General features: G+C 38.7%; 2 protein-coding genes across 5 annotated transcripts in view; one reads left to right on the top strand and one right to left on the bottom strand.

Moving 5' to 3' along the window:
- The window catches only part of LOC140148502 (leukotriene A-4 hydrolase-like), a 28775-nt gene extending 13922 nt beyond the window's left edge, over positions 1-14853 (bottom strand). For both annotated transcript variants that reach the window (XM_072170485.1, XM_072170483.1), the window contains exons 1-4: positions 14684-14853; positions 5693-5832; positions 5081-5201; positions 1729-1797 (exon numbers count right to left, since the gene is read on the bottom strand). In XM_072170485.1, the coding sequence (XP_072026586.1) occupies positions 1729-1797; positions 5081-5201; positions 5693-5832; positions 14684-14845 (492 nt within the window). In that variant the 5' untranslated portion in view covers positions 14846-14853. The remainder of the gene's footprint in view (positions 1-1728; positions 1798-5080; positions 5202-5692; positions 5833-14683) is intronic.
- Positions 951-27853, top strand: LOC140148503 (GDP-fucose transporter 1-like). Of its 3 annotated transcripts, XM_072170486.1 has the most exons (8): positions 951-1061; positions 10168-10327; positions 17381-17509; positions 22723-22783; positions 23080-23220; positions 23719-23835; positions 24699-24807; positions 25783-27853. In XM_072170486.1, the coding sequence occupies exons 2-8, from the start codon at positions 10173-10175 to the stop codon at positions 26322-26324; spliced, it is 1254 nt and encodes a 417-aa protein (XP_072026587.1). In that variant the 5' UTR covers positions 951-1061; positions 10168-10172; the 3' UTR covers positions 26325-27853. The 3 variants fall into 3 exon arrangements, with proteins under 3 accessions (XP_072026587.1, XP_072026588.1, XP_072026589.1); XM_072170487.1 differs by lacking the exon at positions 951-1061 and having other exon boundaries at positions 10139-10327; XM_072170488.1 differs by lacking the exons at positions 951-1061; positions 10168-10327 and adding an exon at positions 16688-17028 and having other exon boundaries at positions 25783-27852.
- The last annotated feature ends 70 nt before the right edge of the window (positions 27854-27923 follow it).

The raw sequence follows: 27923 nt of genomic DNA on the forward strand, positions 1-27923 counted from the left end.
TAGTCTCCTGCCTTATCAGGCGAGACAAAAATATAGCATTATGTCAAAGTTTGAATTTTCAATGGAATAGTCAAAATTTGACAGTGTGATATATTTCTACCATCACACACACACATAGACAGGCAATACTTGTTTTATACAACAATAAGAAATATATTCTTTTCCAGCTGCCACTGAATAGTACATATTTCAATGGCTCAAATCAATGCCATCATTATATAAAAGCAAATATGTCAAAAATAAACAAGCGACCAATTATGATTATTATTTTTCGAGTTACATTCTGCATTTGACACTTTGGCTTCAGGTGTGATATTGAGAAAGGCTTTGCTCATTAAAGCAATGCAGTTTATTTCCTTATATATTTTAAATGCTTTACATTATTGGATGAATAATTCACACCAAGAACTACTGGATGAATAATCTACACCAAGATTTAAATGCTTTAATTAAAGAACATAATATTATATTAAATATTTATATTTCAAAATCTTAAAAATCCTCCAAAAGCCCACAATTTCAAAGTAAATTTTGGTCATTCACATTTGAAAAATATTAAGGCTCAGTGTTCTAAAATAGCAAGTAAAATAAAAACCTGGAAATGTACCAGGTAATTTTGGGTAAAATCTATAGTTTACTGTAATTTACTGTTATATTCGATAAAATAAAAGACAACAAAAGTAAAGTATACAACAACAAGCAAGTTTGACTGACAATGTCAAGAGAGTTGAAGTGCATTTTTAAAGATGGCTATATAAATAGTCTGATGTAACTCTGTATTGATACAAGGCAACAGATGTTTAAAATGACCACATTGATTTTATAGATATTTTAATGATGTATGCTGCTATACATTGTAGCATCAATATTTTGTTTTCAATATGATCATTTCAAACAACTGTTGTGTATTATTGTTAATTAGTGGCATTTAGTGCACACATATATTGAAGTCATGAGATCTTGTTGACAAAATTGACACCCTAGCCATGTTATGTTGAGCAACTGAGCTGATGAAATTTGATAATTTCAATTGGGAAAACACTCATTTTACCAATATTTGGGTAAGTACAAATTGTTTTGGTAAATTACCAGCAAATTACAGAATTTAGACCACTTTAAATGATGTAGATGTATCAAAGCCTGTTTAATCAAGGTGTTATGTTTCAGTTCAGCTTGCATGAGCATGTTTTACTGATTTGAAATGCTGCTATTATTAAAGATTTACTAGGTGTCAAATTGATCACTCCATGTGGAAAAACACTTGAGTCTTGTTGGGACCAGGTGCAAACAGAAAGCTCAAGCCAAGCTAGAAAAACTATACATGTATCATATTCGTTCCATTAACTGCCCATGCCCCTATAAGTGCCCACCCAGCGACTTTACAACAAGTAAAATGTGAGATTACTAACTGACCATCCAATGCTGTCAAAATACTTCCAAGCTTACCTATCGAGTGACTATATATGAATGCATGTGGAAAATATTCAAAATGTGCACTTAAATTAAATTATGATGCTAATTCATAGTGGGCAGCTGTATCTATATTAAAACTACTTACCAATCATTTATACCTTTAAAAGGCCAAGTTTGAGGTGATTCTTACTTCAAAATTTTAGTTCATTTTGATGGTCAATAATTGTTTTGAACATAGAAAAGCTTTTCGAAATCAAGTATAAAGAGAAGACATCTGTAGGAGACACCTGTATTAGAAGTGAATGTACAACCTACCTTTGCATCATAAGGAGCTTTAACTGAGGGTGTATCTTGACATGGGATGAGGCTGCGTGCATGAATAGCCTGTGAAAGAAAACATTATCATTACAGTTCTTATTTCCAAGTTCAAGCTACACTGCAAGATTCTCATCTGTGTGACGCCGCCGATGTCACATCAATGTCACTCCATCGGAAACCACACCTCGGTTTTCCATATCGCCGGTCCGAAATAGCCGGGTAGCCAGCCTCCTAGGTTTCTACAGAGTGACTTCGCGGCGCGGTAACTTCGCTGGAGAGTCACACCGGTGTGACTACGCGACTGGGCCTGGGTGCTAGTACCGGGGTTTTGGGTTGCCGGTTTTGCTTTTATTGCCATATTTTTTATATTCTCTTGATTTATTGAATTAATTTTTTTTATTTCTTGCTTTTTTTTAAAGGGATTAGGAAGGGGGAAATTGCAAACTGAACTTCAAAAATAAGGAAAATATTAGATGAATAAAATACATTTGTTAGTAAAAGAAATAAACATGATAAGTAAACAAAGTATAATTCAATAAACTAATATGATGAATAAGATACATTTTTCTTAATTGATGGTTATTTGAATATAAATAATAATAAAAAAGAAATAAAAAAAACATGAAGAAACCAATAAACATGCAAAGAATAGAAGAAACAAAGAAACACTTCGAAAGAAAACAACTTGAGAAAAATTGCAAATAAAGAAGTTAAAAGTAGGAATATTATAAGAATCATGTAGGCCTATTGATGAATTAAAATGTTAAATGTGTAAAATAAATTAATAATTATAACAATAATATTAATATTTATGATAAAAAATAAGACACAATTTCAAACAAACACTGCAATATGCCTATAGGCCTATTGATTAGAATAAATAAAAACAAAATTTAGTGAAATATAATTAAGTGAATATCAAACTCAAGCAACAAAAACAAGTTAGCTATTTTTAAAAAGTGCATGCATCAAGTTTAAAAAAATACACAGCAAACAAAAGTTTACCTACGAGTCGCCAGTCGACGACAATGGCAACAAAATACAAATAAAAAAATTCCCCGATTTATAGGCATAATTTTATAACGTAAAAAAATCAACGTGAAAAAGGAATCAAACTAATAGGCCTATAAAAACACCATTTTGAAAAACGGAAAAGGAAAATAACACAAGCCAAAGTTTTGCATTAAATCTTACAGCCGACATTAAAAGTATAAATTAGTAGTAGTCCTATATTCAGGAAAGTGGCAAGAAGTAAAACAAAATGCATGCTAGGCCTATAAATCAATTTTAAATATTACATGTAGAAACATTCTTGCTTCAAAATGAGCAAAGTTTTGGCAAATCAAAATGTATAAATTGAAAATGCTAGGCCTATAGGCGAACTTCGGCTGAAAATAAAATAAATATCTCTTTTAAAACATTTAAAAACACAATTTATTTCAATAAAAGAAAGTGTCAATATAGGCCTATATAATGTTATCATGCAAAATATGAAAAAATAGGCCTAATTTGATTGCAAAACATGCCATCTAACCACTGAAGTAAACAAAGCAATGATATAAGTTTTGTAGGAAAACAAGCAAACAAATGAACAAAATGAAAACGTTTGAAATGAAACAAACAAATAAACCAAGAACAAGAACTGCAAATTAAACACACACTGTTGATGAGATTATTAAACAGACAGCACTAAAAGAATTAAAATTATATAAAAAAAGAACATCAAATAAATGAAACAAAATGAATCGGAAGTATCACAGTTGAAACATAAATGATTATAAAGAATGCAAAAGCACGATAAAAAAACAAAGACGGCATCGCGGCAGTACGGCCACACACCCCTGCACTGCAGTACAGCATGCATCAATCAATTAATTATAAAACCAACATCATTCCATTCATATCATACAAGCAGTAAACAAGCATGATACGCGTATTTGTCATCACCAGCGCGTATTTTGTAGATATACGCGCGCGTCCCCAGAGTGTTCGAACTCATAACAGGGTTCGGTCAACGACCTTTTGGCAGCGTAGTCACCTTGAAGTTCGCCGACTGGGTACCGAGTAGGCGACGCATGGGGGCACTAGCTGCGGAAGTCACTTTGATGTGACTACAAGATGTGGACCACTGTCGGAATCTAGTCAGTGGTGTACATCATGAGTCGCCGATCGACATCGAGCAGGTAACACATCGGAGGCTAGCAGTTGTAGTCACTGCGTGATGACACTGCTGCATAGTACCCTACTGCCTTGTTTCCGATGTAGTCACTCTCCTGTAGTGACTCCGTCGGCCACCATAAGGTAGGTTATTATGGCGTGATGGCGGTGGTGACTGCAGAGATCCAGTGCGATGTAGTCACTCTGCCGCCAGGAATTTTGCAGTGTATCTCAAAGGAGCTGTACATGATTTTAACTATGAAAAGTGTTTTTTGTTTTTGTTTGATTTGTATGTTTTGAGATTTTAGAATGTCTACAAATCCAGATCCACTTGAACTACTCTTCATCTGCCTGCTTAACTCTAACACTCCCAGGTACTACAAAATACTACATGATATATGCACTGCGCATACTTTGCAAGCATATCCTAAATGATGTGATGATAAAATCACCCTAAGTGATATATAGGTGTGGTTTCGTTGTCTGGGCCACTGGCAGTGAAACACCTGTGGCTTACAGTCGCCGACCTAGTGCTTGGCATGCAAGGGGCCTCTGGTTTGAATCCTGACCTAAACAAGCAACTTCTTTGTTTGTTTTCTCTCTTTATTCCTTCCTTCTTTCCTTTCTAATGCACATACTGTGCATACATCCCAAATGATGTGATGATGCAATCACCCTAAGTGGTATTTATGCAAGGTTTTGTTTGCCGTTGCTACTGGTCGCCGACCTAGTACTTGGCATGCGAGAGGTCTTGGGTTCGAATCTCAACCAAAACAAACAACTTCCTTATTCCTTCCTTTTTTCCTTTCCAGTTGCCAACAAGTACTTGGGGCGTAAGGGTTAATACACCATGATTCAAATGATAGTAACAGGAATACCTCTATATAGCAGTGTTTTGTATATGGGCCCAACAAAATTAATGTAGAGGGGCATGGCCCACATAGGTAGCAGAGTTAGCCTAGTATCAAGACATGAAATATAGATTGTGGAACAACGCTTTCTAATCCCCAAATGAAGTCTTGACAATAGGCTAAATTTGAGTATGCTTTTAAAGGTCAGACCCTTAGAAGTGAAGGGGTACAAAATTGTAGTCTTATCTGTACCTTCTCATGATCAATAGAAAGATAGTTTTAAAGAAACCCAGCATACTCGTACACATTCCATCAATTCTACATATTGGTATACTAATTACCTGACATTGGCTGAATAAGTAAGGTTGTTTCTTGCCGACTGTCTGAGCTGGATTCAACCATTGCAATGCTGATGCACTTGGTGACGTCTGGTACTCAATTCGGATACAACAGCTAGACTCTCTGCAAAAGAAAAAGTTTTTTCCAAACAATGTTGGTTTTTCTTACACAGTCATGAACAATTGTCTTGTTATTGAATGATGAACAAATAAGATTTTCTAGAGACCAAATTAAAACATTTACTTTGCAACTTTTAATCTAGATATCAAATTTAAATTTATTTATTGCTTCAACTTTTATCACATTATGATCTGGATTTCAATGTGTTTCAGGGTGTTCTGGTGGGAGAAGGGGTTAACATAGTGATTGTGTCCCTTCTTTGCATCACAGAGGTGGAGGGTTTAAGCCTCCGTCCAACCATTCCCAGACTCGCTCTCGTAGGATCTCAGGGTTCTCCAATTTCCTCCTGCATCTAAAAAAAAATGGGTTTTTTTCCTGAGTATATTATCTGCCTTTTCTACCATAATCAATAAATTAAAAGGTATTGTAAAATGGCACACATGATCTGAGTACATCCAAACACCCAACCTAAGGGTTTAATTGATTCAACTTACTTTTGCTGAGCACTTGATGGTAGCTGAATCTCAAGAGCTGAACCTACAGCTTGGTTGGGATCCTGGAGGGCAAAGGTCAATTTTTCATTTGTGGCATCATTCCATACTCCAGAAATGCTCAAGTCACGAGTATCTAAAACCTGAAATAAAATTGTAAACAACAGTTACATGTCATTACACTGATTACAGGGGGGCACAGACAAGGATTGGGAAGCAGGCCTGATGGGAGGGGAGGGGCACAAGCCATTTTCCGGCAATTTTCCTTATTATCAAATCGATTATTCCCCAACATGAATACTGGATTAACTGACAGCAGAAATTCCTAGCATACTGTAATTGAACATTTTCACAAGGTAATATTTTGGACCCATCTAAACTTTAATTTGTAGCTGTTTAAAAGAAGTCTCCAGCAATCACAACATTATGCTTTATATGTTAGAAAAATGTTGTTTTATTTAAAACTCATATTGACTATGAACAACGAATAACAACAGCTGTCTGTCAACACGCGATATTCAAAATTATCAAAAATATCATGTGTTGAGAGCCAGATGTTTTTATTAGTTTTTTTTTGGCCAATATGAGTTTGATTAAAAAAAATAAAACCATGTGATTCGTGCTTGATAATTATTTTTCCAAAATTTAAGGTGCAATGTTGTGATTAGAGACTTCCTTTAAAACTGAAGATGAAAAAACCTGCCAACTGTTCAATACACTTAAAATCACGAACAATTAATACTGCTAAATATGACTCCTTTATACATGTACTGCTCAGGAAGACACAAGTCAACAAAACCCAATAGAACTTACAGAAGGCATAGCTGGAATTTGGGTTGAATGATTGACACAAGGACATTAGAAATAATAGAGATTACTATGAAATTGTTCATATTTTTAATATTGTAAATTTAGTCTTTCAATATTTAAATCTTTTAATATTTATTTATTTTTCAATCAAAGAGACTTGTATAAGAGTATTCTTCCCCTAAAAAAGTGTAAAATTGAAAATTGGCCTGGCAAATGCAAAATTTTACCTACATTTTGGGCTAAAATAGTGTACAATTGAAAAGATCTTCACGCTTCGCATACAATTCTCACAGTGACACACGGAACAAATGATGCACACTTTTGTCTTTACCCCCTCAAACAACTGACTCTGATACGCTACTGAACATGTAAAATACTTGGGCCCAAAAAGGATTTGTACAAAGACCACACTGCACACAAGGTCACACTTGCATAATAACAATAGGCAAGAGTGTCCATTTCCATTTGTACCTACACACAAGCTGTGTGTGTTATTTCTTGTTTCTTTCAGTGAAGATTTTGTTTGTTACACATTTGGTAGGTTTGATCTTGCTTGATCTCATGCAGTTGTTTGTACTTCACTATTACAGGTCCACAATTTCCTGTGGATAACAAGCTGAGCTCCTTGAGCCTTCTTGGTTACCTCTTGAATATGAGTGTTCCAGCTGAGTATGCTTGAAATATGAACACCCAGGTATGGTTGGGATGATACACAGTGTAAATCATGATTACCAAACTTGTGCTGAAGGAGGTTACATTTCCTTATGGTTATTGTACAGTACTTGCTCTGGTTTAAGTTCATAAACCTTGTGTCTTTTCAGCTTCCCAAAAGTCTGAAATCATTCTACAGGACACTGGTGTCTAGGTCAGGAGAAACTGGTGTATACAACAAGCAGGCATCTGCAAACAGTCTTTGCCTGGCAGTTAGTCATTCGGCAAATTGTTGATGTACAACAGGAACAAAAGTGGGCCTGTAACTGTGCCCTGTGGCACTCCAGATGTAACAGGCACAGGTTTAAGATGTATGGTTATTGATGATAACTTATTGTGTGCACCCAGTCAGAATATTTTGCACACATGAAGCAATTTCATCCTTCAGCCTAGTGCCGTACTATTACGCTGACTTTCGTACTATTACGCTGACTTTCGTATTCGGCGAGGAGGACAATTTTCGACCTCCTCGTTTGTTTACAAACAGAGAGGTAGACAAAAGGCCTGTCAAAACTGTTCCGCTTGTCCAAATACTCAAGTATCAAAAGGATGGTCCACAATAGAGTGATTCACGCAACATGAATAGGGGATTAAAAAACTGTGGAGTAGGACCATGTGCTTCTTTTGTCCAATTTGCCATCAAGATTTCGAATGGAAACAGTTCAGACCCAGAACACGATCATATCAGAAATTAATATTTTGTTCTGGGTCTGATTATTCGGACTACCTTCAGCCCATAATAATGAAGTACCGGTATGGAGATAAGACAATGGTACAATATTTTGCCAAAGGCTTTTGTAACATCACAGCAACATTCACAAAAGTTTAAGTGTAAAGCAATGGCAGTTCAAAAGTACACCCAGCTGATCACAGTGGGCCATCTGCACTTGAACTCAATTTCAAAATAGGCAAACTATGCTCTAAAAGATACAGCTTGGTGGTGTTGAATTGGTCGATTTGGCACCACCCTCCCCCATGCCAGGCCTAGAAATCTGTGGCAGTGTGGGCGAATCCATTTTAATTTACGCATAAATCTACCTCTCACCAGGGCTCGAATTTCGCGGCGGCCACCGCGGCCATTGCCGCGGTGCCCTTTCATTTGGCCTTAATGCCCTGAAAAACAAGAACTTTACGCGGCCACAATGGCCTTGCCCTAATTTTGCAGTGGCCAGTAGCATTTGGGATCGAGTCTCGGTCGGGAACAAAAAATGCTCTCGATTCCCAGAAGTGGAATCAATTTAAAAGTAGCCCTTTTTATTTTGTATCACAATTGACTGTAAAGCTTAAGCTTTCATACAATCGCAGGTTACACTCAATCATTATGATCACACGTGTCGTTTCCTCCAGCTTCCTCGCCCGCAAGCGAAATCACAACGGAGTTGCCAGATCTTTTGCCGCACAAGCGCAGCAAATGCGCTGCAAGCTGCACACAACAAAGTTCATCGATATCGGGGCCACATGTTCCCTTGCTGACGAAAGCGCCCAACACGTGTCTCCTTAGCGGGGTTGGCAAATATGTTTTTCGATCGTTCTGCAACAGGTAGAGATCCTGTGACATCCTGCAATTTGTTTATCGGAGATTTATTTTACGTATTTTTGCGTGATTTTTTTTTCTTCCGTGTTTTTCAGCGTTAAAAAAAATGCTGGAAAATAAAAAACGTGACATTTTCATGCCTGAATGTATTCTAATAACGAACCTGGAACGAATATGAAAATTGAAGCTGTATTATCATTCTAATAACAGGTAAAAGTTTGACTGTATCACTGCACCTCCCAGGTGTTTGTTTCTGTTTATTTACATACTCATATTTCACTGAATGAATCATGAAATAAATAAATAAATAAATATATATATAAATAAATGAATGAATCATGAAATAAATAAAGAAAGATGAAATAATGGTGGATGGATGGATGAACGAATAAATATATGAAATAAATAAATCATGGCCTCGGTGCCCCCTAAAATGTTAAATAGCCTAGGCCAAGTTGGCCTGCCCTAAAAATAACGAAATTTGCTTTGGCCTTGGTGCCCTGGCATGATGGCCTCGGTGCCCCCTAAAATGTTAAATAGCCAAGGCCAAGTTGGCCTGCCCTAAAAATAACGAAATTCGAGGCTTGCCTCTCACTGTCCAAAAAATACTGCCCTCTATCAGTCTCATACAGCCAATCACCATATCCAGGATGGCGAGTGAAAGATTAATTTTTCTGACACAACTGAGTGGATGTTGTTTAAAATGCCCCCTCAAATCCTGGTAAGCCGTATACTTCTATTACAGTATAGGCAGTCTGCATACATGTTTTCTGTTGACACGGGGCAGTCTTCAGTGAACAGCTCTTTTCAGAGCCAACAAACCTTTAAATTTAACAGATAGGCAAGGCCTGCTTGTTTTCTGTTGACACAGGGCAGTCTTCAGTGAACGGCTCTTTTCAGAGCCACCAAACCTTCAAATTTAACAGATAGACGAGGTCTGCTTGTTTTCTGTACTGTAGACAAGAGGCAGTCTTCAGTGAACGGCTCTTTTCAGAGCCACCAAACCTTTCAAATTAGCAGAGGCGAGGTCTGCTTGTTTTCTGTAGACAAGGGGCAGTCTTCAGTGAACTGCTCTTTTCAGAGCAGATAGGTGAGATCTGCATGTTCTCTGTTGACAAGGGGCAGTCTTCAGTGAACGGCTCTTTTCAGAGCCATCAGTAGGCAAGGGGCGGCCTACATGTCTCATTCTTAGGTACTTTGTCTTGAAGAAGTCAGAGCTACTCCTGACGAAAGCTTGAATTTCTAAACTTGTCTGACGGCGAACCCGCTAAAAACCCACAAATTGTTATGAATTCCCATCGTAAAAGCCTACGGTATCCCACAATTTGGTTGTATAATCTTTGTTTCTTTCTGTAGCTATAATCTGTTTCTTTTTCACTCTAAGAATTTAAGCTTACTCAATTTACAATTGTCTCGACTTCAGCAAAAATGATGACACCAGAAGAACAAGACATTGAAAACAAAGAAAAGGAGCTGGAAACAGGGCCACCAGAAGCTGCACAGGAAGATGACAATGTAGAAAACAACACAGATTCAGCAGAAGAAGCATTATCTGGATCTATGAAGATCAGAATTGTTGGAAGGTATTGTGTGGTGTATATTTTGTCAAACTGCTAAGTTCAACAGTGGTGTTTAATTTTATACATTTTTTTACAATTCATGCTCTTTAGGCTAAAACAAATACTCATGTCTCAAAGCCCATGGCAGTTAAACAAATTATGCGGAATGCGTCTTTTTTTGAAGTTTTTTAAAAAAATTTTTAAAACTTAATTTTGAATTATAAGATGTCATTTTATAAAATTGTGGTTGATTTACAAATTTGAAGTATGTATCCATTGTTTTATACCTAAACATTGTGAGTATCAAATAAAGTAGATTTTCTTCAAAATACTGTAAATCAACTTAATTTCAGCGTGATATTTAATTTCATGAGGAGGCAAAATTCAGCGAAATTAAATATCACGCCGAATTTAAAATAGCGTTGAAATCATGCCGACTAGCCCACAGTGCATGAAGCTTCCAACGTCTCACACAGTTCACAATACAGCCACGATCGTGCAATGGAAGTTGTTTAGCTGCAGGAGCATCGACTCTCTGTAAAAATATTAAACTTTACTGCCCAATTTATATAGTATTTCATGTCAATATAGTATTTTCTATTGTAATATTGACAAAATTTTACCTTAGTTATTAATTTTGGTGCATATTGATGGCATATTTTATGCAAGGTTTCTGTCCGACTGACATCGTTTGCCATAGCAAAGGCCACAGAAAAGTCACAACAATATTTTTTTTCTTTCCTTTTCTTTCCTCTCCATCTTTAAATTTCTTTATAACTTCTGTAGGCAAATTATAAAACATTTTCCTTTCACCAAGTAATAGAATTTGTTCAAACTTTACTGCCTCACCAGCATCTGACCCCCCCCGACCCGATCTGTACGTGCCAATTAAAGTGTCAGTAAAGTGAGACTTAGAATAAGACTACGAGCACATCCGTGCTAGCCAGCTCGCAAAACATGTGCTCAGCTCATCGAATTGATTGAACACACCACTCGTGCCATTCTTCTTGGACTAGTGTTACTATAATAAAGAATTGATCTGCTTTCCTATTTTGTGACTATAAAATGAAGAGCCGTTTAGGGAATTCAGAAGTATTAAATGAATTTGCAACAGTGGTGTAGCTGTCAGCTGTCAACACGATCAAAACATCGCCGAAAATTAATGATCAGAAGAGCAATTTTTACGATCACCAGCTAATTCATGGAATCATTATTCAGCCTTGTGATGGAATATATTTTACTAGAGTATGCCTACTCAAACCATGGAACTGCATGTTTTATAGACCCAGTACAGCATGCTCCCATTAAGGTATTTTTGTAATATTATTGGGGTGGAAATTGAAAATTAAAATGCATAAGCTTACTGACTTCAAAATTCGGAAGACTTAGATTCATGTCAAAATTTTGAATTCGCGAAATTAAATCTCCGCGAAAATGTTGACAATCCCCAATTCGCGAAATAAAGTATCCGCGAAATTAAGTTGATTTACAGTATGTCTCAGAATTTCATGATTTTGTGGCACAAAAATTTAATGAAAAAAAATGAATTTGCTGTTTCAGCTGACATGGACACGTTTAAAAGAAAAACAATCACGGCGGCTTTTTTTTCAGCTTTATATATGCAAAAAGGAATTAAAATGCCTTGACCAGGGCCTACAAATTACAATCACAATAATATCATTCAAGCAACAATCATAAAAGTACTGGGTGTCTAAAAAATGGTTACATGCAGATTTTTGAAAATAATCCTAGTTAATGTTAACAATTATATGTCCTTGTACAACAGGGTGGGCCGAAAATCACTTTTTTTCTCACATCGACTTGGAACTCTCGAAGAATTTTCCTTGGGTATATACTACTACTGTGCTGAAATATCAGTAAGATCAAAGCATGTTTCGCCCAGGCAGTAAAATCCCTATTTATTTGCCATTTCTTACTGTATACATGTAACTCTATAGAAATCAGTAGGAACAACCTACATGTAGGAAAAGTAGGCATTCAGATGACATCATATTCAATATTAAACATTTTGGGTAGTTTGTTTGGACCCTCTAGAACATCACCAAATAGCAAGCAATCTCTAACTGGTTATCATTATGTTTTTCCCCCACCCCTCTCAGCCCACCAAAAATCGCTTGTCCCCCCTCGGCCTGCCAAAAAATCTTTGCCCCCCCCTTTGCACATGCCAAATTTTTGGAATCCCAATTTGTAAACCTAAAATGGTCTAGATACATGTTGTGAGTGTAGCGAGCAGGAAAATTTGCATATATTTAAGCGTTTCCGTACTGTTTTACTAAGCCTTTTTAGAGCGTTTTATTAAAGGGAAAAGGTGCCCTATGAATGTTTGCCATAAATTGCTTGCCCCTCCCCTCAGCACAAGCGGCTACAGGGCAACAGGTAACCTCAGTATTTTCTTGTCAACCTAACCCTAACCCCCCAATTAGATTGTCGATTGACAGGATAGTGGTCAACAGATTACTGCTTACCAGAGTCTTAGCCAGAAATCAGAAACCACCCGTCCAAGCAGATAGCAAAATTTGACCCTCAAATATAAAGCAACTTGTCTATACCCATGGAAGGGTCACTAGGGTCAAATATGTCCTGCTTTGGCCTTTACATGTCCCTCTGAATTAGTCTCAAGTTCATACAACCTTAAAATCATCTGTTTTAGAGCTATCACATCTGTAAAATCCATTAAATCCACCCGTCTAAAATTAGATTAGGCCGTCTTAAAGACAGATGGACGCATGGCTGGCTAAGACCTTGCTGCTTACTGGCATATGAATTTGTCAAGCTTCATTATCAGCGCCACTTGTTTTCGGGTCAGAAAAGGCTTGGAAAAACCTTGAAAAATTGCCAATTTTGCACACTTTTTAGTCCGTTCTTTTTAATGGAAAGGTCTTTTTTCATGGACGAAAAGGGTTTGTTGAAGCTTAGTTTGTTACAGATCTTGTAGTTTAAAATATATGTTTATATCTTGTAAAAATCCACCGTCATTTAATTTTTTCTGTTCCCAAGTTTCGCCAAATTTCCTGTGGCATGATCATTTTTAGTTCATGCCCGGATGTCCGACCGACAGAATAACTTACGTTTGATACGGGTACCGGTTAGGGGCTGTGCAATAATTATGAGCCCTGGGGAGGTAAAATTGGGGGGCAAGAATTTTTGGCGAGCCAAAGGGGGAAGCAATTTTGGCAAGCCGAGAGAGGGGGGGCGCAAGCGATTTTTGGCACACATTCTTGGGGCGCCTTTTAAATAAAACGCTCTGAAAAGGCTCAGGAAAAACGTACGTAAATGCTTAAATATGCAAATTTTCCTGGTCGCTGCGCTCGCAACATGTATATATAGACCATTTAAGGTTTGCAAATTGGGATCCCAAAAAATTGGCATGTGCAAGGGGGCAAAGATTTTTTGGCGGGCCGAGAGGGTGGGGGGCAAGCGATTTTTGGCGGGCCGAGAGGGGTGGGGGGCAAGCGATTTTTGGTCGAGCCGTTTGGAAATTTTATCATCATAATTATTGCACAGCCCCTGGCCATGGTAGGTTACCCGTAGACTGCGGAACTCAGTCCTCAATGATAGTCAGTCACTTTCTTTTGGTCGTTATATGACTATCATTTGAGGACTGAGTTCTTACCATACATCTTCCGAGGTGCAGTTTCAGACAATAGCTTGGGATTTAATATTGGGGCAGAGGTTATCTTTTGAAAATTGAATTCTTTCATGACCACTGAAGCATAGTCAAGCCTGTCAAGGACACTCGGCGTGAATTGAAAGACCATGTCACTCGCCACAAAAGAATGTCAAAGGTCACCGGACACCAATTTGGTGTACTTCCGCGCCTCAGAAAATGATGTTTAAATTAAGTTTACATGGTTTAGGACTAGGTTACCCGCCCGAAATTAACCTCGGGTACCCGAATACGTCATTACCCGATAGGTCACAGCCTAGCCTTACCCCTTCCTAAAGTTGGTTTTTTAAAACTTCCCTGGACGGTCTTGCCTGTGTGTATCGCGTACACAAGCGTAAACGCAAAAGCAATAAACAATCACAATGATTGGCTGATCAATGCACTTGACAACAAGCAAGCCGGCTGAGCTGACCCATTCATGCATTATTGGTCTTCGGCGCGGCGCGTAGCTAGTAGCCTAGTAGGCGACCTTGTCACTTCTACGCGATCGCAATTCACCAGCGCCTACCCGGACCACGGAAGTTAAAAAAAAAAAAACTTTAGGGCTCACAATTATTGCACAGCACCTAATACTGTATACAAGTTCATCCCAGTACTTGTCATGCTTGTAGTTGTACGTTGACAATGCACTGACACTGACAGACAACTGTGCAGAATTTGGCACCCTCTTTTTCTTTGTCTATAATTCTTACCAATTTCCCCACACCATCTTTTAAGATTTTCACATCGAGTTTCACATTTCCACTCAGAGTCTTCTTCTCGAAATCTACATCCCAATCAAGGTTCAGTTTCGTTGTAACAATCTGGTCCACAGGTGTAGACAAAGTACACGGATCTACTCTCCTGTCAGCCATGCTTGTTTTGTTTTATTCAGCACAGTCTCTCATCATTGCATACTACGTACGACTGTGTGCAAACTTTATAATCCAAAAGCGAATGTATGCTCGTTTGGTAAAGAGGCTGTAATTGACTAATGCAAATGATTAGTTCAAAACTTCGTACGAAGTACAGACTACGGAATTGAAGCGCATCCGATAAATAGTCAAGCTGGGGGTCAAAGGGCTGTGCAATAATTACTCGGGGGGCGGGACCAGTTTCACCACTTGCTGGCCCCACACCCCCTCAGCCTGCCAAATATTGCTGCCCCCCTTTTGCCCTGCATGCCAAAAAATATCCCCACCTTTGCACATGCCACATTTTTGTGAGCAGGAAATTTTGCATATTTGAACGTGTATGTAGGCCTACAAGTGTTTCCTAAGGGGGCTAATATTTTCTTAGGAAATGGGGGGGTCCCAAATTTACAAAAAGTCTGCGTCAATAAAATTGTGATCCCCTATTCGGCAACATAATTTTTATGTCCCCCCCCAAATACACCTTATGGTCCTTACCCCCTAAACAGGCTGAAATTGTATTGAAATCAGTCTTTTTGGATAAAATAAACACTTTTCAAAACCACCCTAAATCCGCGTTTTCTTTCACGCGGATGCTTACAACTTTCATATATGAGTGGCCCCTCGGGATTAATCATCCGTATATTATTGTGTCAGCTATTGTAAAATTTATAGTAGCCTACCACTCAGGGAATTTTGACTGGAGGAAATATGGACAATTGGAGTTTGGACATGCATATTATTAGACTCGGATTAAAAGTGCATTTTAAATGATTAATAATTTATAACTATTGGTTCATGGGGGGGGGGGGTGTCTCGATCCCCCATGTTCAATGCCTATTATAAACTACACATTTTTTAGACCCAAAGCGGCAGGGGCCGGATTATTGTCCTTTTCATGAAGGGGCTTTTTTCAATAGTACAAGGGAATAAAAAATGTGAGGTTTTTTTTGGCGGGCAGGTGTCAGATTCTTCGTGACTAGACTCTGCATCAGGGTCTGACTATACATGATCCCGATCACTCCTATCTGCCTATGAAGCCTTATGCTCCGGATCCATTGCGGTATTGCACCCCACTTTTTCCTGCCAAAAATAGTACATCCACCCCCTCCAATTTGTTTGCCCTGCCAAAATTTCCCCCTCCTTTCTCCCGGCGGTGCAAATCGAAATGTCACTGCTCATATCAATATGTAACACGGGCCCATTTTAACAATATCATCCATTTTTGAGCTACTGAGCTGCCGGGAAGTACCGGTACGTCTCCATCCAATGGATGGAGTTGAGAAATTAAAATTTGTCGAAATGTAGGCCTATTTAGGGACTGTTCATAAATACTTTGGTGCGGGCGGGGGAATTTTTGGATCAAACTTTTTGCCCCCCCCCCCCGAGAATCTGAAACTTTTTGACCCCCCACCTATTTAGACATACAAAACTTCAGTTTACCCCGCCCCTTTCCAAGAGGTTACAATTTACAAAACAACTTACTCTATTTGTGCAGGCAGTCACAATTAGGGACCGTTCACAAACACTTGTAAGGGGAAATTTCAGCCCCCCCCCCCTTTTTGACATGAAAATTATCGGTCAACCCCATAGAAAAGCATATAAACTCAATTTTCCCAGAAAAATTTGTGGCCATTTTTTCAGGCCCCCCCTTAGGAGGGTCAAATTTCTCAGGGCCCCCTTTTTGCATCAGGCCCCCCTTACAAGTGTTTGTGAACGGTCCCTTATGATATGTTTGTTTATACATTCATTTATATATAGGCCTGTTTCCTAAAAACATGCAAGTTGAAGCTGAGTCTCAGAGTTGAAGGTGTTTTTCACATGCTGTGACTATGACTTGTATGAAGTTTAATTTCAATTTATTCTAATTTCTAATAACGTTTTGCCCAACACCCACCAAAGTATTTATAAACGGTCCCTTTTAGTGTATACCATGCATCCAAAAGGTCACCCGTTTTATTATTAGCCGGGATGACTGTACATTGAAAAACATTTTGAACTATCAAATTTCAATACCCACTGAATGACAAATGACTCGGTTCATGCGTGGATGATTTTAGTACACGTTTCAATTAGCATCATGACAGGATCATGAAGCGACAGCAAATGGTGAATGGTATTGTAAAAGAAACAGCAGCAAAATCAAGGTAATTGTTACATAATCAACCCCTTAATCAATCAAGGAATTACCCTGTTTAACTTAAAACACTTGCTATTGGACAAAATTATCTTATCACAAATAAGTAAACCAATCAGGAAAGAGAATACACGGGGTATCGGTGCAGGTGACATGTAAACAAGTACGTGTGTGGAGGAGTTTGTGATATTTGCATGCGGATTTCACTTCCAAATTTCAGTTATATGTTTGCACTTTAATAAATCCCCGATACTCCTTTGTTTTGTCTAAATATTAGTTTATCCCACCACACCCAGTAGAGTAGAATCGAAGGCACTACGTGGCTATAATTCATCACCTATGTTTTCTAATTCTCGCTACAGTATGGCGAGCAGTAGCAACGGAGGAGCCCGGTCTTCTCGGGTCTTGCCCGGGCCAAGTGCACCGCAAGAAGGCAGCCTTTCCCTGACGCAGAAATTCATTCAGATAACACTTGTTGTTACGGCATACTGGTAAGTACTTGTATATGATGATGTTGGAACGTTGAATCCGGACATTTTGTATTTTTACAGAAGTAAGAAGAAGTATTAAAAGTATAATAAAAAATGTATCATTATTAACCCTACACTGACCCAGGTCAGGAGGTTCTATTGGAAGTCACAGAAGATCCGAAAAAGTCAAGAAGAAGAAGAATTTTTGACTTGGCACCCCCAGGATTCGAACCTTTGACCCCCCGCATGCCAACTACACGATCGCGGACTGGGAGCTATGTACACGGCTAATTGCTGCCCGGCCCGCAATTCCGTAAGCATTTGACACTTGAGGGTGATTGCTTCATCGCAGACCCTCACCCTGGGATGCATGCATGCGCAGAATTTTTCATCGTGGTATTCTGTGGTTTTTTCTGGTGAATCATGCATGCATGTGGATGATGCATGATGTGGACATAATGCTATAGGAGTTTGGACTTGGAAGTTGGTGCATGCAGCATGCACCCGGGTGCTTTGACTTTGAAAGAATACTCTGCAACTCCTCTGATGAGGTCACCCGCAGAGGGTAGTGGGTGCGCACGAGGGTTTGCTAAGGAGTCTTTGAGTCTTGAATGTGTCTGGGCTTGCTATGTTGATTATGTGTTCAGGAATATAGTTCCATTCAGCAATGGTACGTTGAAAAAAGGACTGATTGAAGCAGTCCTTTTTGGCAAATGGTCTGTTCTTCTTCTTCTTCTTTGACGTTACTCCGCAACGCTCCAAGAGTTGGAACCACATGCAGAGGAATAGGTTGTGCGCAATAAGATGATATTAGTTGCTTTTCCTTTCCTGCTTGTAGTGCGTTGACAGTGCTTCTTTAAAAGTTTCTGTGTTTGTTATGTTGATGAGGTTTTCGGGTAGTATGTTCCAGTCCGCGATTGACCGTGGAAAAAATGTGTTTTTGTAGCAGTCTTTCTTGGTATGATATCTTTGGAATGCTTTACTGTTGTGATGACGGGTGGGGTGTGTAACTGGCTGCAAGAACTTTTGCGCCGGTATGGCAACCTGACCATTCTGGGTCTTGTGTAACATGGCCATCCTTGAGATCTTTCTTCTGGTTTGAAGTGGCTCCCATTCAAGACGCTCAATCATGTCTGTGACGCTACTTCGTCCCTGCACACGAAGCGGGCAGCCTTTCGCTGAACACTTTCCACTTTCTTTATGTTTTCTTTGGTGTAGGGGTCCCATACTGTGGCTGAAAATTCCAGGTGTGGTCTGATGAGAGTTTTGTAGGCTGTAGACTTGAGCTTGGTTGGACAGGGATGCAAGTTTCTACGCACCATACCTAGGACTTGTTTGGCCTTTGACTCTTTGAGGTAACATGGGCAATGTGATTCCCCCACTTGAGATCATTTGATAAGTGAACCCCTAAATATGTATGTGACTTAACTTCAGCTAGTGTTGAGTGGCCTAATTTGTATGTAATTGTTTCTGGTTTCCGTGCCTGAGTGAAATTTACAGCAAAACATTTGTCCACATTGAAACACATCTGCCATGTATTCTGCCATGTAAACAGTGTGTCTAAGTCATGTTGTAAAATTGTAGAGTCCTCAGCACTTTCAATTTTCCTATACACCACGAGTCATCTCACGAATAAGCGCATTTCGGACTTGATATTTGTTGGTAGATCATTCAAATAGAGTAAAAAAAGTAGAGGTCCCATGACAGTCCCCTGTGGGACGCCTGAGCGGACGTGAGTCCAATTTGAATGCTCACCATTTACTACAACTTAAATTCACTGACACTTGCATTGTTCACATGGTTAAAGCTCAAGTTACTCTCAGAATTGTTCTGGTAAAGCACAGTTTTTAACAGTACATATAAAACAACGGTAGACATAGATAATTTCATGATGAAAGATGAACAGGAACGGTGGTCAGGTGCCACACCAGCGCTACTCGTTACTTACAAACCAGCTACGTTACCCCATCCCGATGCTCGCTTAGCATTCCATACTACACATGGTGGCTTCCATCTTGAAATCAGTCAATCAGTGATGGTAATCAAATGTCAAAAAACACATATAATACTTTACCTCATAAAACACAGAAAGCAGGAAAATTGTGATGAAAAGGATATTATATATCAACACATAGCAAAATTGTGTCAAGATGGGCGACACAAAAGCAGGATTTACTGGATGAAAAGTACAACCCAGCAGCGAAATCAGAGAGACCTCCTCACTCCTGCGCATGCGCACAACCCCACAAAAGGCTTTTGTATTCTGCAGACGGGTTGGGCGCTGGGCTGGCTGTAAGAACGTCGACGCCGGTATGGCCACCTGATCATTTACAATCTTGTTCATCATCGTCAGTCTGGAGGCTTTCCTGCGAAGTTGGAGGCTGTCCCATTGCAGTTGGTTTAGCATCTTTGTAACGCTGCTGTGTGGTGAGTAGTCTCTACACACAAATCTCGCCGCAAGTCTTTGAATGGCTTCCAGCTTGGTACTTAGGTCAGCAGTATACGGGTCCCAAACTGTTCCAGTGTACTCTAAGTGTGGTCTTACCAACGACTTATACGCTGTGGCTTTCAAGTCAGTGGGGCAGGAATGAAAATTCCTGCGTACTACACCTAATACTCTATTGGCCTTAGAGACAGCTGAGTTAATGTGTTCACCCCATTTCAGATCATTAGAGATATTAACGCCTAAGTAGGAATGGGATTTTAATTCTTTAAGAGTAGATTGGCCCCGGGGGGATCACTCACATAAATGGACTGTACGCATGCATGACCAAAAAAACAAGGAAAAGGGGGTGTTTTTTTTAAGCAAGGCAAGTTACGCGAGTGACACATTTAGGGTCTAAAAAACACTGATTTTTAAGAATAAGGGTAGTTTTCTGCAGCTGAACAACTTGTTTAGGGTATCTTTTCACATTTTTGGTAAATTACAAAAAGGGTCAATTTTTTCATTTTTACTAGCCAAAAACTCATTTGGGGGTAAATTTTATATTAAATTACCTTATTAAGGGCCTAAATTTGCTGGTAGTGGGGTAAAACTTCGTTTAGGGGTGTTTAAAGAAAATTTGGTCACGCATGTCGTACACTATCATACTTGAGTGCCCCGGAGATTGGCCTAGTGTGTATTGATGAGTGGTTTTGTTTCTTGCATGTGATATTTTGAGAACGAAGCACTTGTCCGGATTAAATTGCATTTGCCATGTATTTTGCCATGACAAAAGTGTGTCTAGGCGTTGCAATGCTTGCTCCCAGATTTACTGGCGGCACGTTTGAAGTTCCGAAGAAAACTCTATCCCGGTATTTAAAATCTATGGTCTAGGTCAGACTGCAGGTCTTTAGGCCCTAATGCATCATATTGCATACATGCATGACATGTGTGTGGCTGTGCCATGGGAGTGCCAGAAAGCAGAGCAAAGGGATGCTAATCTTTATATGGATTTAAGTTATTCTACTTTGTACACTCCACTCAAGTGTATGACACTCTTAGTCTTAGGGGTGGTGCAATAATTATGTACGTGTACCCCCAGGGTGGTGATTTATATAGGGGGGTGCAAAGATTTTTGGTAGGCCAAAAGGGGGGAAAGCATTTTATGGCAGGTCGAAAGGGGAGGGGGTCAAGCAATTCTTGGCACGTCGAAAGGGGAGGAGGCAAGTGACTTTGGCACAGATATTTTGGGCAAAAAGTGTTTCTGTTATTACACCCTAAAAAGGTATGTAGGAAAACGTAACGAAAACATTCAAATATGCAAAATTTCCAGCTTGCTGCGCTCGCATCATATGATAAGACAATTTTAAAACCTTAAAAGGTTTTAAATTCAGGTTCCCCAAAATCTTGCATGTGTAAGGGGAGGGGGCAAAGATTTTTTGGAACATCAAAAGGGGGGGGCTAAGATTTTTGGCAGACCACTTTGAGAATTCACCACCCAGGGGTACACATTTATTGCACCACCCCTTATCAGGTTTCTTTTTCAACCCAAACCTATATACCCAATAACGAATCCCGGTGGCTTAATTGTGAAATGATAATTTATGAATTGTCCTCAAAACATTTCGGTTGTCCCCAAAATACGGTTTTGAGTGCAAAGAATCCAAATAGTGGTTGTCCAGGGGATAAGTACATAGCTCAATATGGTTGTCCCCAGTGATGTTTGGACAAGATGATAAGTGCTTAAACACTGCTTCTTGAATTCTAATTTACTTGTACTTGTTAGGATTCCCATTTCAATCCGCTGTCTATCGATGTATTGAACATGTACACCATCATCATCATCCATCATTCTCCAACTATTGCGATCTTGGGCAAGCGAAACAATTTTGTTTGGCTGCTACAGTATCTCCCAGGAGGTGCTGGACATACTGTAAGTACAGGGTACGCGGCCGTCCCGGTTTCCTAGACATGTGGTGGAATATAAAGGGCATATTCTTTCACAGGCTTGTCGTCTTAAACGCAGTATATGGCCGAGAAATTTGAGTTGATGAATCTTGGCTCTGGCAACCAGTGGAGTGGTGTTGGCCAGATTGTAGATGGTTTCATTTAGAATCTGATACACACACTTGATGACTCTGTAGCAAGATGTTGCAAAGGCAACACACGTTGGTTGTATTTGGTCGGTTGGCATGATGTCACTTGTGCTAGATCGCTTCTTTCCATTGGTTGTTTTTGTCGGGATATGGCTGTTCCGACATGAAGGGAGAGCTTATGTTGTTCTCAATGGGAGGATTGGGTAAGGGCAATAGATGGAACAACCCTGACTGTGAGACGAGACCTCAGTACCCGGAACCTTAGCAGGACATAATTTACCCATAAATCACATCGCATAGTTTTATCATCGTCACATTATTATACATAGTCTTCAAATGAAAAATGATGTTCAAATAATAAAGATCAAATAATAAACATGACATCCATGTATCGCCGTCAGGAATATGGTAATGTTTACACATGTGGCGAAACAGCTGCTGTCACACTGGTTACACTGACTGTATAATAGCTGCCCGCTGTTGTAAGGCATTGGCGGTGCATGCTTCAAACACACAGAGTCACTAACTTAAGTATGAATCTGTGGATTCGCGCAAAACTACACTACGAGAATTCAGTCAGATTCTCCCAACCAGCCACAAATCTGAAGGCCTGGAATATAGTCCCTGGGCCAACGATATGGAGTTAGTTAAAAATATGAACCAACAAATTATGTAACTATGATTCTGATTCGATAACATTTTTATTTTGCACACAGGACAGTATCAATATCCATGGTGTTCATCAATAAGTATTTACTCAGTAGTCCAGATCTTAAGGTAAGAACATTACAGAAAATGTATCAATTGGACTATCAAAGTAACAAGCATTGTTTAAGACAATCAAGCTTTGGTATTGTGAAAGTAATCTTGTACTCTCATCTTAATGGAGTACGTATTTTGTGATTTTTATGGTATAATTGAGTAGATATCCATGAAAAAATTGTATTCTTAAAATTTCAGTTGATTCGGATTTTTCAAAACTTGTTTTTACACCATCTTGATCAGTTGAGGTGTAGCCAAACATATATAGATTTCTAATGAAATAATTATTGTGTTTTTTCTTTTAATTGCAGCTAGATGCTCCATTATTTGTGACCTTCTACCAATGCTCTGTGACAGTCCTGTTATGTCTTTTCTTAAGTGTGCTCAGTAGGGTAGCTCCATCTTTAGTCAGTTTTCCAATACTCAGATTTGATTACAAGATTACAAGAGAGGTAAGTTTTGAGGTTATTGAACATTTGGAACTCGGACTATGTCAGAATACATTGCTATACATGGGTGATCTGTGTAGGGATGACATGGCTTATGCATATCAACACAATACAGAATAAATAATGGTCACGTTAGCTCAATCGATATAAGGCGTTCGACTATGATGCAAGAGGTTGCGTATTTGAACCTTGGGGTGGTTTAGTAGGCTCTCATGGAAAAATTGAGTTTGCCTGAAATTCTCCTGGCTAAGGTACTGCAAATTGTCTTGTTGTAACTTGTACCAAACTCAGGGAGCTGATCCTGGCTGCAAAGGTTAATTGTGGAATGCCAAGGGTGTGCGCTCCTAAGCTGCAAAGTCCCTGAGTGTTGTTGTTAAAATTGTTTATGGAATGATATGGGACTGTAGTGGTGCAGGGTGACATAGACTTGAGACAGGAGCTGGGTATGGTTGATCTAGGTGCAGTGGTGATTTGTAACTTTTCATTTTGATTTTTTTACAGGTTCTTCCTTTATCAGTTGTCTTTGTTGGGATGATCACTTTCAACAATTTATGCTTGAAAAATGTAGGTGTAGCCTTCTACACAGTTGGACGTTCCCTCACAACAGTATTTAATGTGGTAAGTGTTAGCCTTGTAAACAGTCATACAATTGCATGTACAATGTAAAGAAAATAATATTTTCAAATGTTTTTGAGTGTGTTAGTGTGCTTATAATCATGTTTACTCAATGACCAATGATTATGGGCTGGTACCAGCCTACCAGAAATAATTAGACCCATTTTATATACAGTGTGGCTGTTGCTTTTTTGATTATAATCATGTTATAATTGGGTTGCAATGATGTAAATTTTCCTGTGTGACTATGTTCTCAGATTTATACTGTTAGTACTCTCACTGAAGAATTGTAGTAAAAATTTCATTTGAATGATCACAGTTGCCAACAGCTGTTCTTTGTATTTAATTAATCTGGTTTCATCTTTTGCCATGTTATTTTGTCATTTTTGTCATATATGCGCTGCGCTCTTTATGTATGTAGTGCTATATAAATGCCTCAAATGTATGTATGTATGTATGTAGCTGTACGGGATCTGACCACAATCATATTTTGAGATACAACGCGAATGCACAAACTTTGCTACTTTAGGAAAATACTTACCAATCGCAAGTGAGTTGGATTCACTTTTGCGTTGTGCATATTATGCACACTCAGGTGTTCATTACACAGTATCTGGACGTCCTGGACGATCGTCATGCTGTTGGCAGCTGTGTTCATTGAAATGAAATTCTCACAATAGGTAACAAATCACCCTTTGGAAAAAAAATACAATTTATAAACTATGAAGATCACATGTATAGTTAAAGCTTGTTTGATGCAAATTGTGTCATATTAAATAAGTCTCATAACACTTCAAAATATCACTTGTCATTCAAGTCGTCAAATGGTGCCATCATCCATTAATTATACCTCTTTTTCTTCCCAGATTTTATCCTACACAATTCTAAAACAGACAACATCAATTAAAGCCATAGTTTGCTGTACAATAATCATCTCAGGGTTTATACTGGGTGTTGATCAAGAAGGAAATTCAGGTAAGACAAATCTGACTTGTCGTAAGCCATGTTGTACCCCTCCTCTCAACCTTTCACTTACATACAGTTTGTGACAATTTCCCACTTTTATAGTACCTGAGGGAGTCAGCTCAAAACCAAGGCAAAGAACCTTTACTCTTCATCTTCTTTCTTGCTTCCTCCCTTCCTTCCTCTTAGGCAAAAGGTAGAAAGGGTGTTAGAGTTAAGTGATTTAAGTATTAGAAACAAAAGACTAGTTGCTGACTGTTGGATTATATCAAATGAAGAGCTTTGTTTCAAAACCCCTTATACATCCACTTGCCCATTTTTGAGAACACATTAAAAAATCATCAAAAAAATCACTGATATATGGGGGTTTGCAACAAAAGCAGTTTTTGGCGGGATGCTTGGGTAGGATGAGCATCCTGCCAAAAACTGCTTTTTTTAACACCTTATATCAGTGATTATTCTGATGATTTTTTGATGTGTTCTCAAAATTGGGCAAGTGGATGTAAGGGGTTTTGAAACAAAGCTCTTCATATACAGTTTGTCCACTCTGAAGTACAAAGTGACAACGCACGCATATACAGTGCGTTAACAGTGCTGCGTCTCTACTGCAGGTATGCGTGCCTTCAAAGTCGGCACAATGTGTGCGTCCACATCGGTACTTTGTACTTCAGAGTAGACTGACTGTAGTGGGTACACATAGTAATCCCTTGGTTGCTGGTTCAAGTCCAAGTGGGATCTTGTGATTATAATTTTCTTCACTTTCCAAGACATATTAGAATAGAGAGTGAAAATTTGCCAATTAAAGTATCATTTTTAATTGTCTTTAATAGTGAGTATCAGATTTGAGATCTTGTTATGGTTCAGGAGCCTGACTGGAGGTCAAAATCTCATGCATATGTGTAAAATATTTGGGATTGGTGTTTAAAGTTTTTTCATTCAAGAAATTCAAGAAATAACTTATTATAATTCATTGTTTTCTTTTGTCAGGTGTGCTATCTTATATGGGTGTTATATACGGAATCCTGGCAAGTTTGTGTGTATCCCTTAACGCAATCTTCACCAAGAAAGTACTACCCTCAGTAGACAACAACTTATGGAAGCTTATGTTCTACAACAACGTCAACGCTGTTGTTCTTTTCCTACCGTTGCTTCTTCTCAACGGAGAAATCATTGTGATTCGCGACTTTGACAAACTGTACACATTCCATTTCTGGATGATGATGACCGTGAGTGGTGTATTTGGGTTCATGATTGGTTTTATTACGGGGCTACAAATCAAAGTCACTAGTCCTTTGACTCATAATATCAGTGGTACTGCAAAGGCTTGCGCTCAAACCATCATGGCGGTGATGTATTTCCGTGAATACAAGACATCGTTATGGTGGTTAAGTAATGCTCTGGTGCTCGGTGGATCGGGAGGATATACACATGTTAGAAGGACTGAAATGCAACGTCAGCATGATGAAAATGTCAAAGCTAGAGCTGCAGAGGACGCTAAACCATTGAGGTCACCAAATAGTGTTGTATAGATATGATATTAATTATTATACAGACAATCTCAACAACTTGTAAAGGAATAAAACCAAAAGAATGATAAAGTCCATTCATAACTAGTTCCATTACAAACATGATCCATCTTCCTCCCTATCTGTTATGGTTATTTCAGTTCCCTATTTAAGACATGATCATAATCTCCCACACAGGGGGTGTATATTTTAAATGGTGTCACCTGGGTATCACCCATTCAGGTAACTCCATTTGAAATTCATACTCCCTGTGTAGATTAAGGTTATGTCTTCCATAGGGAGCATGGATTTCAACTGAAATAACCCAATGAAAGTGAAAGTGGGTCAAACTAAATCAGTGTTTTTGTAGAGTATACATAATCAACATGTTTAGCCCCTCAGTTTCATTCATTCATAGGGATTTATCACTCTTTTGGCTTGTTCCCTTTATACTGGGATTATTTTAGCTTCACTTTCATCTTGTTTTTAGAAGCCGTCCATCTAATGGTCGTCTCTTCCATTTGTGTAGTGCTACTAACTTATAAAAGTTGTGTGATGTTAAAAAGCTGTTAAAGCAACTCTAATGAGTCAATATTTGGCTCAGTGGAGTACAGAGCTCCAGTTTCTTTTATGCAGAATGTGTAGTGAGTATGAGTATACACATGTAAGTCATGTAGCAGTCAAGTTAGCTCAATCATTAAGGCGTTCGACTATGGTGCGAGAGGTTGCGGGGATCGAACCCTGGTGGTGCCTATTATGCGCTCGTGGAAAATTGAGTTAGCTTGAAATTCCCCTGGACAAGGAACTTACTGCTAATTGTCTCGTTGTAACCCGTACGAAACTCGGGGAGCTGATCCTGGTTGCGATGCTTATTTGTGGAATGTCTAGGGTGTGCGCTCTTGTAGCAGCAAATCCCTGATTTGTTGTTAAATGGTTTATGGAATGATGTGGGCCGTAGTGGTCAGCGACAACCTGAAAAGTGTGCTGAGGCTTGTGGATCAACGTCTAGGCGTTGTGCCTGTGCGTAGCGCACTATAAATCACTGCGCTATTAAGTCCAGCCCAATTCAGAGCTGATGTTTAGATCGTTAGTCTCAAGACCAGTGTTTTCGATGCTATCTAAGGAGAGGTATTGTAAAAACCTCATAATCATTCATTTTGAAGCAGTTCTGCTAGAAAAGCATTTCATCATATTTGGCATATCCCTCGATTCTATTGCTCTGTAATATACTCGAAAAGTTCCAGGAACCAATCAAATGTTTATCCACTGTACAAGAATTTTATTTTTCTTGAACTATAGCATTATTTTGTATGAAAAGTGTCCAGTTATACTTTAAATATGTGGTAATTATTAAGTGACTCCTTTGGAGGACTTACTTAGGCACCAGGGCAGTAATTATGTCAAATATGGTAACCCTTGTAGTTGTATTTATCATTTTGTAACTTCAATGCTGCAATTTCTTTGGTAAATAGCCATTTAAGATATTTTTTAATTTTGGAATTGACAATCAAGTACCTTCGTACTAAATTAATTCAAGTACCTTAATACTAAACTAAATTTCCTAATTGTTCAGAGTTATTTGTGCAACCACTGTACATTAACAATATTGAATATATCTTACTC

This window comes from Amphiura filiformis, chromosome 3 (genome assembly GCF_039555335.1).
Source record: "Amphiura filiformis chromosome 3, Afil_fr2py, whole genome shotgun sequence".
Lineage (NCBI taxonomy): Eukaryota > Metazoa > Echinodermata > Ophiuroidea > Amphilepidida > Amphiuridae > Amphiura > Amphiura filiformis.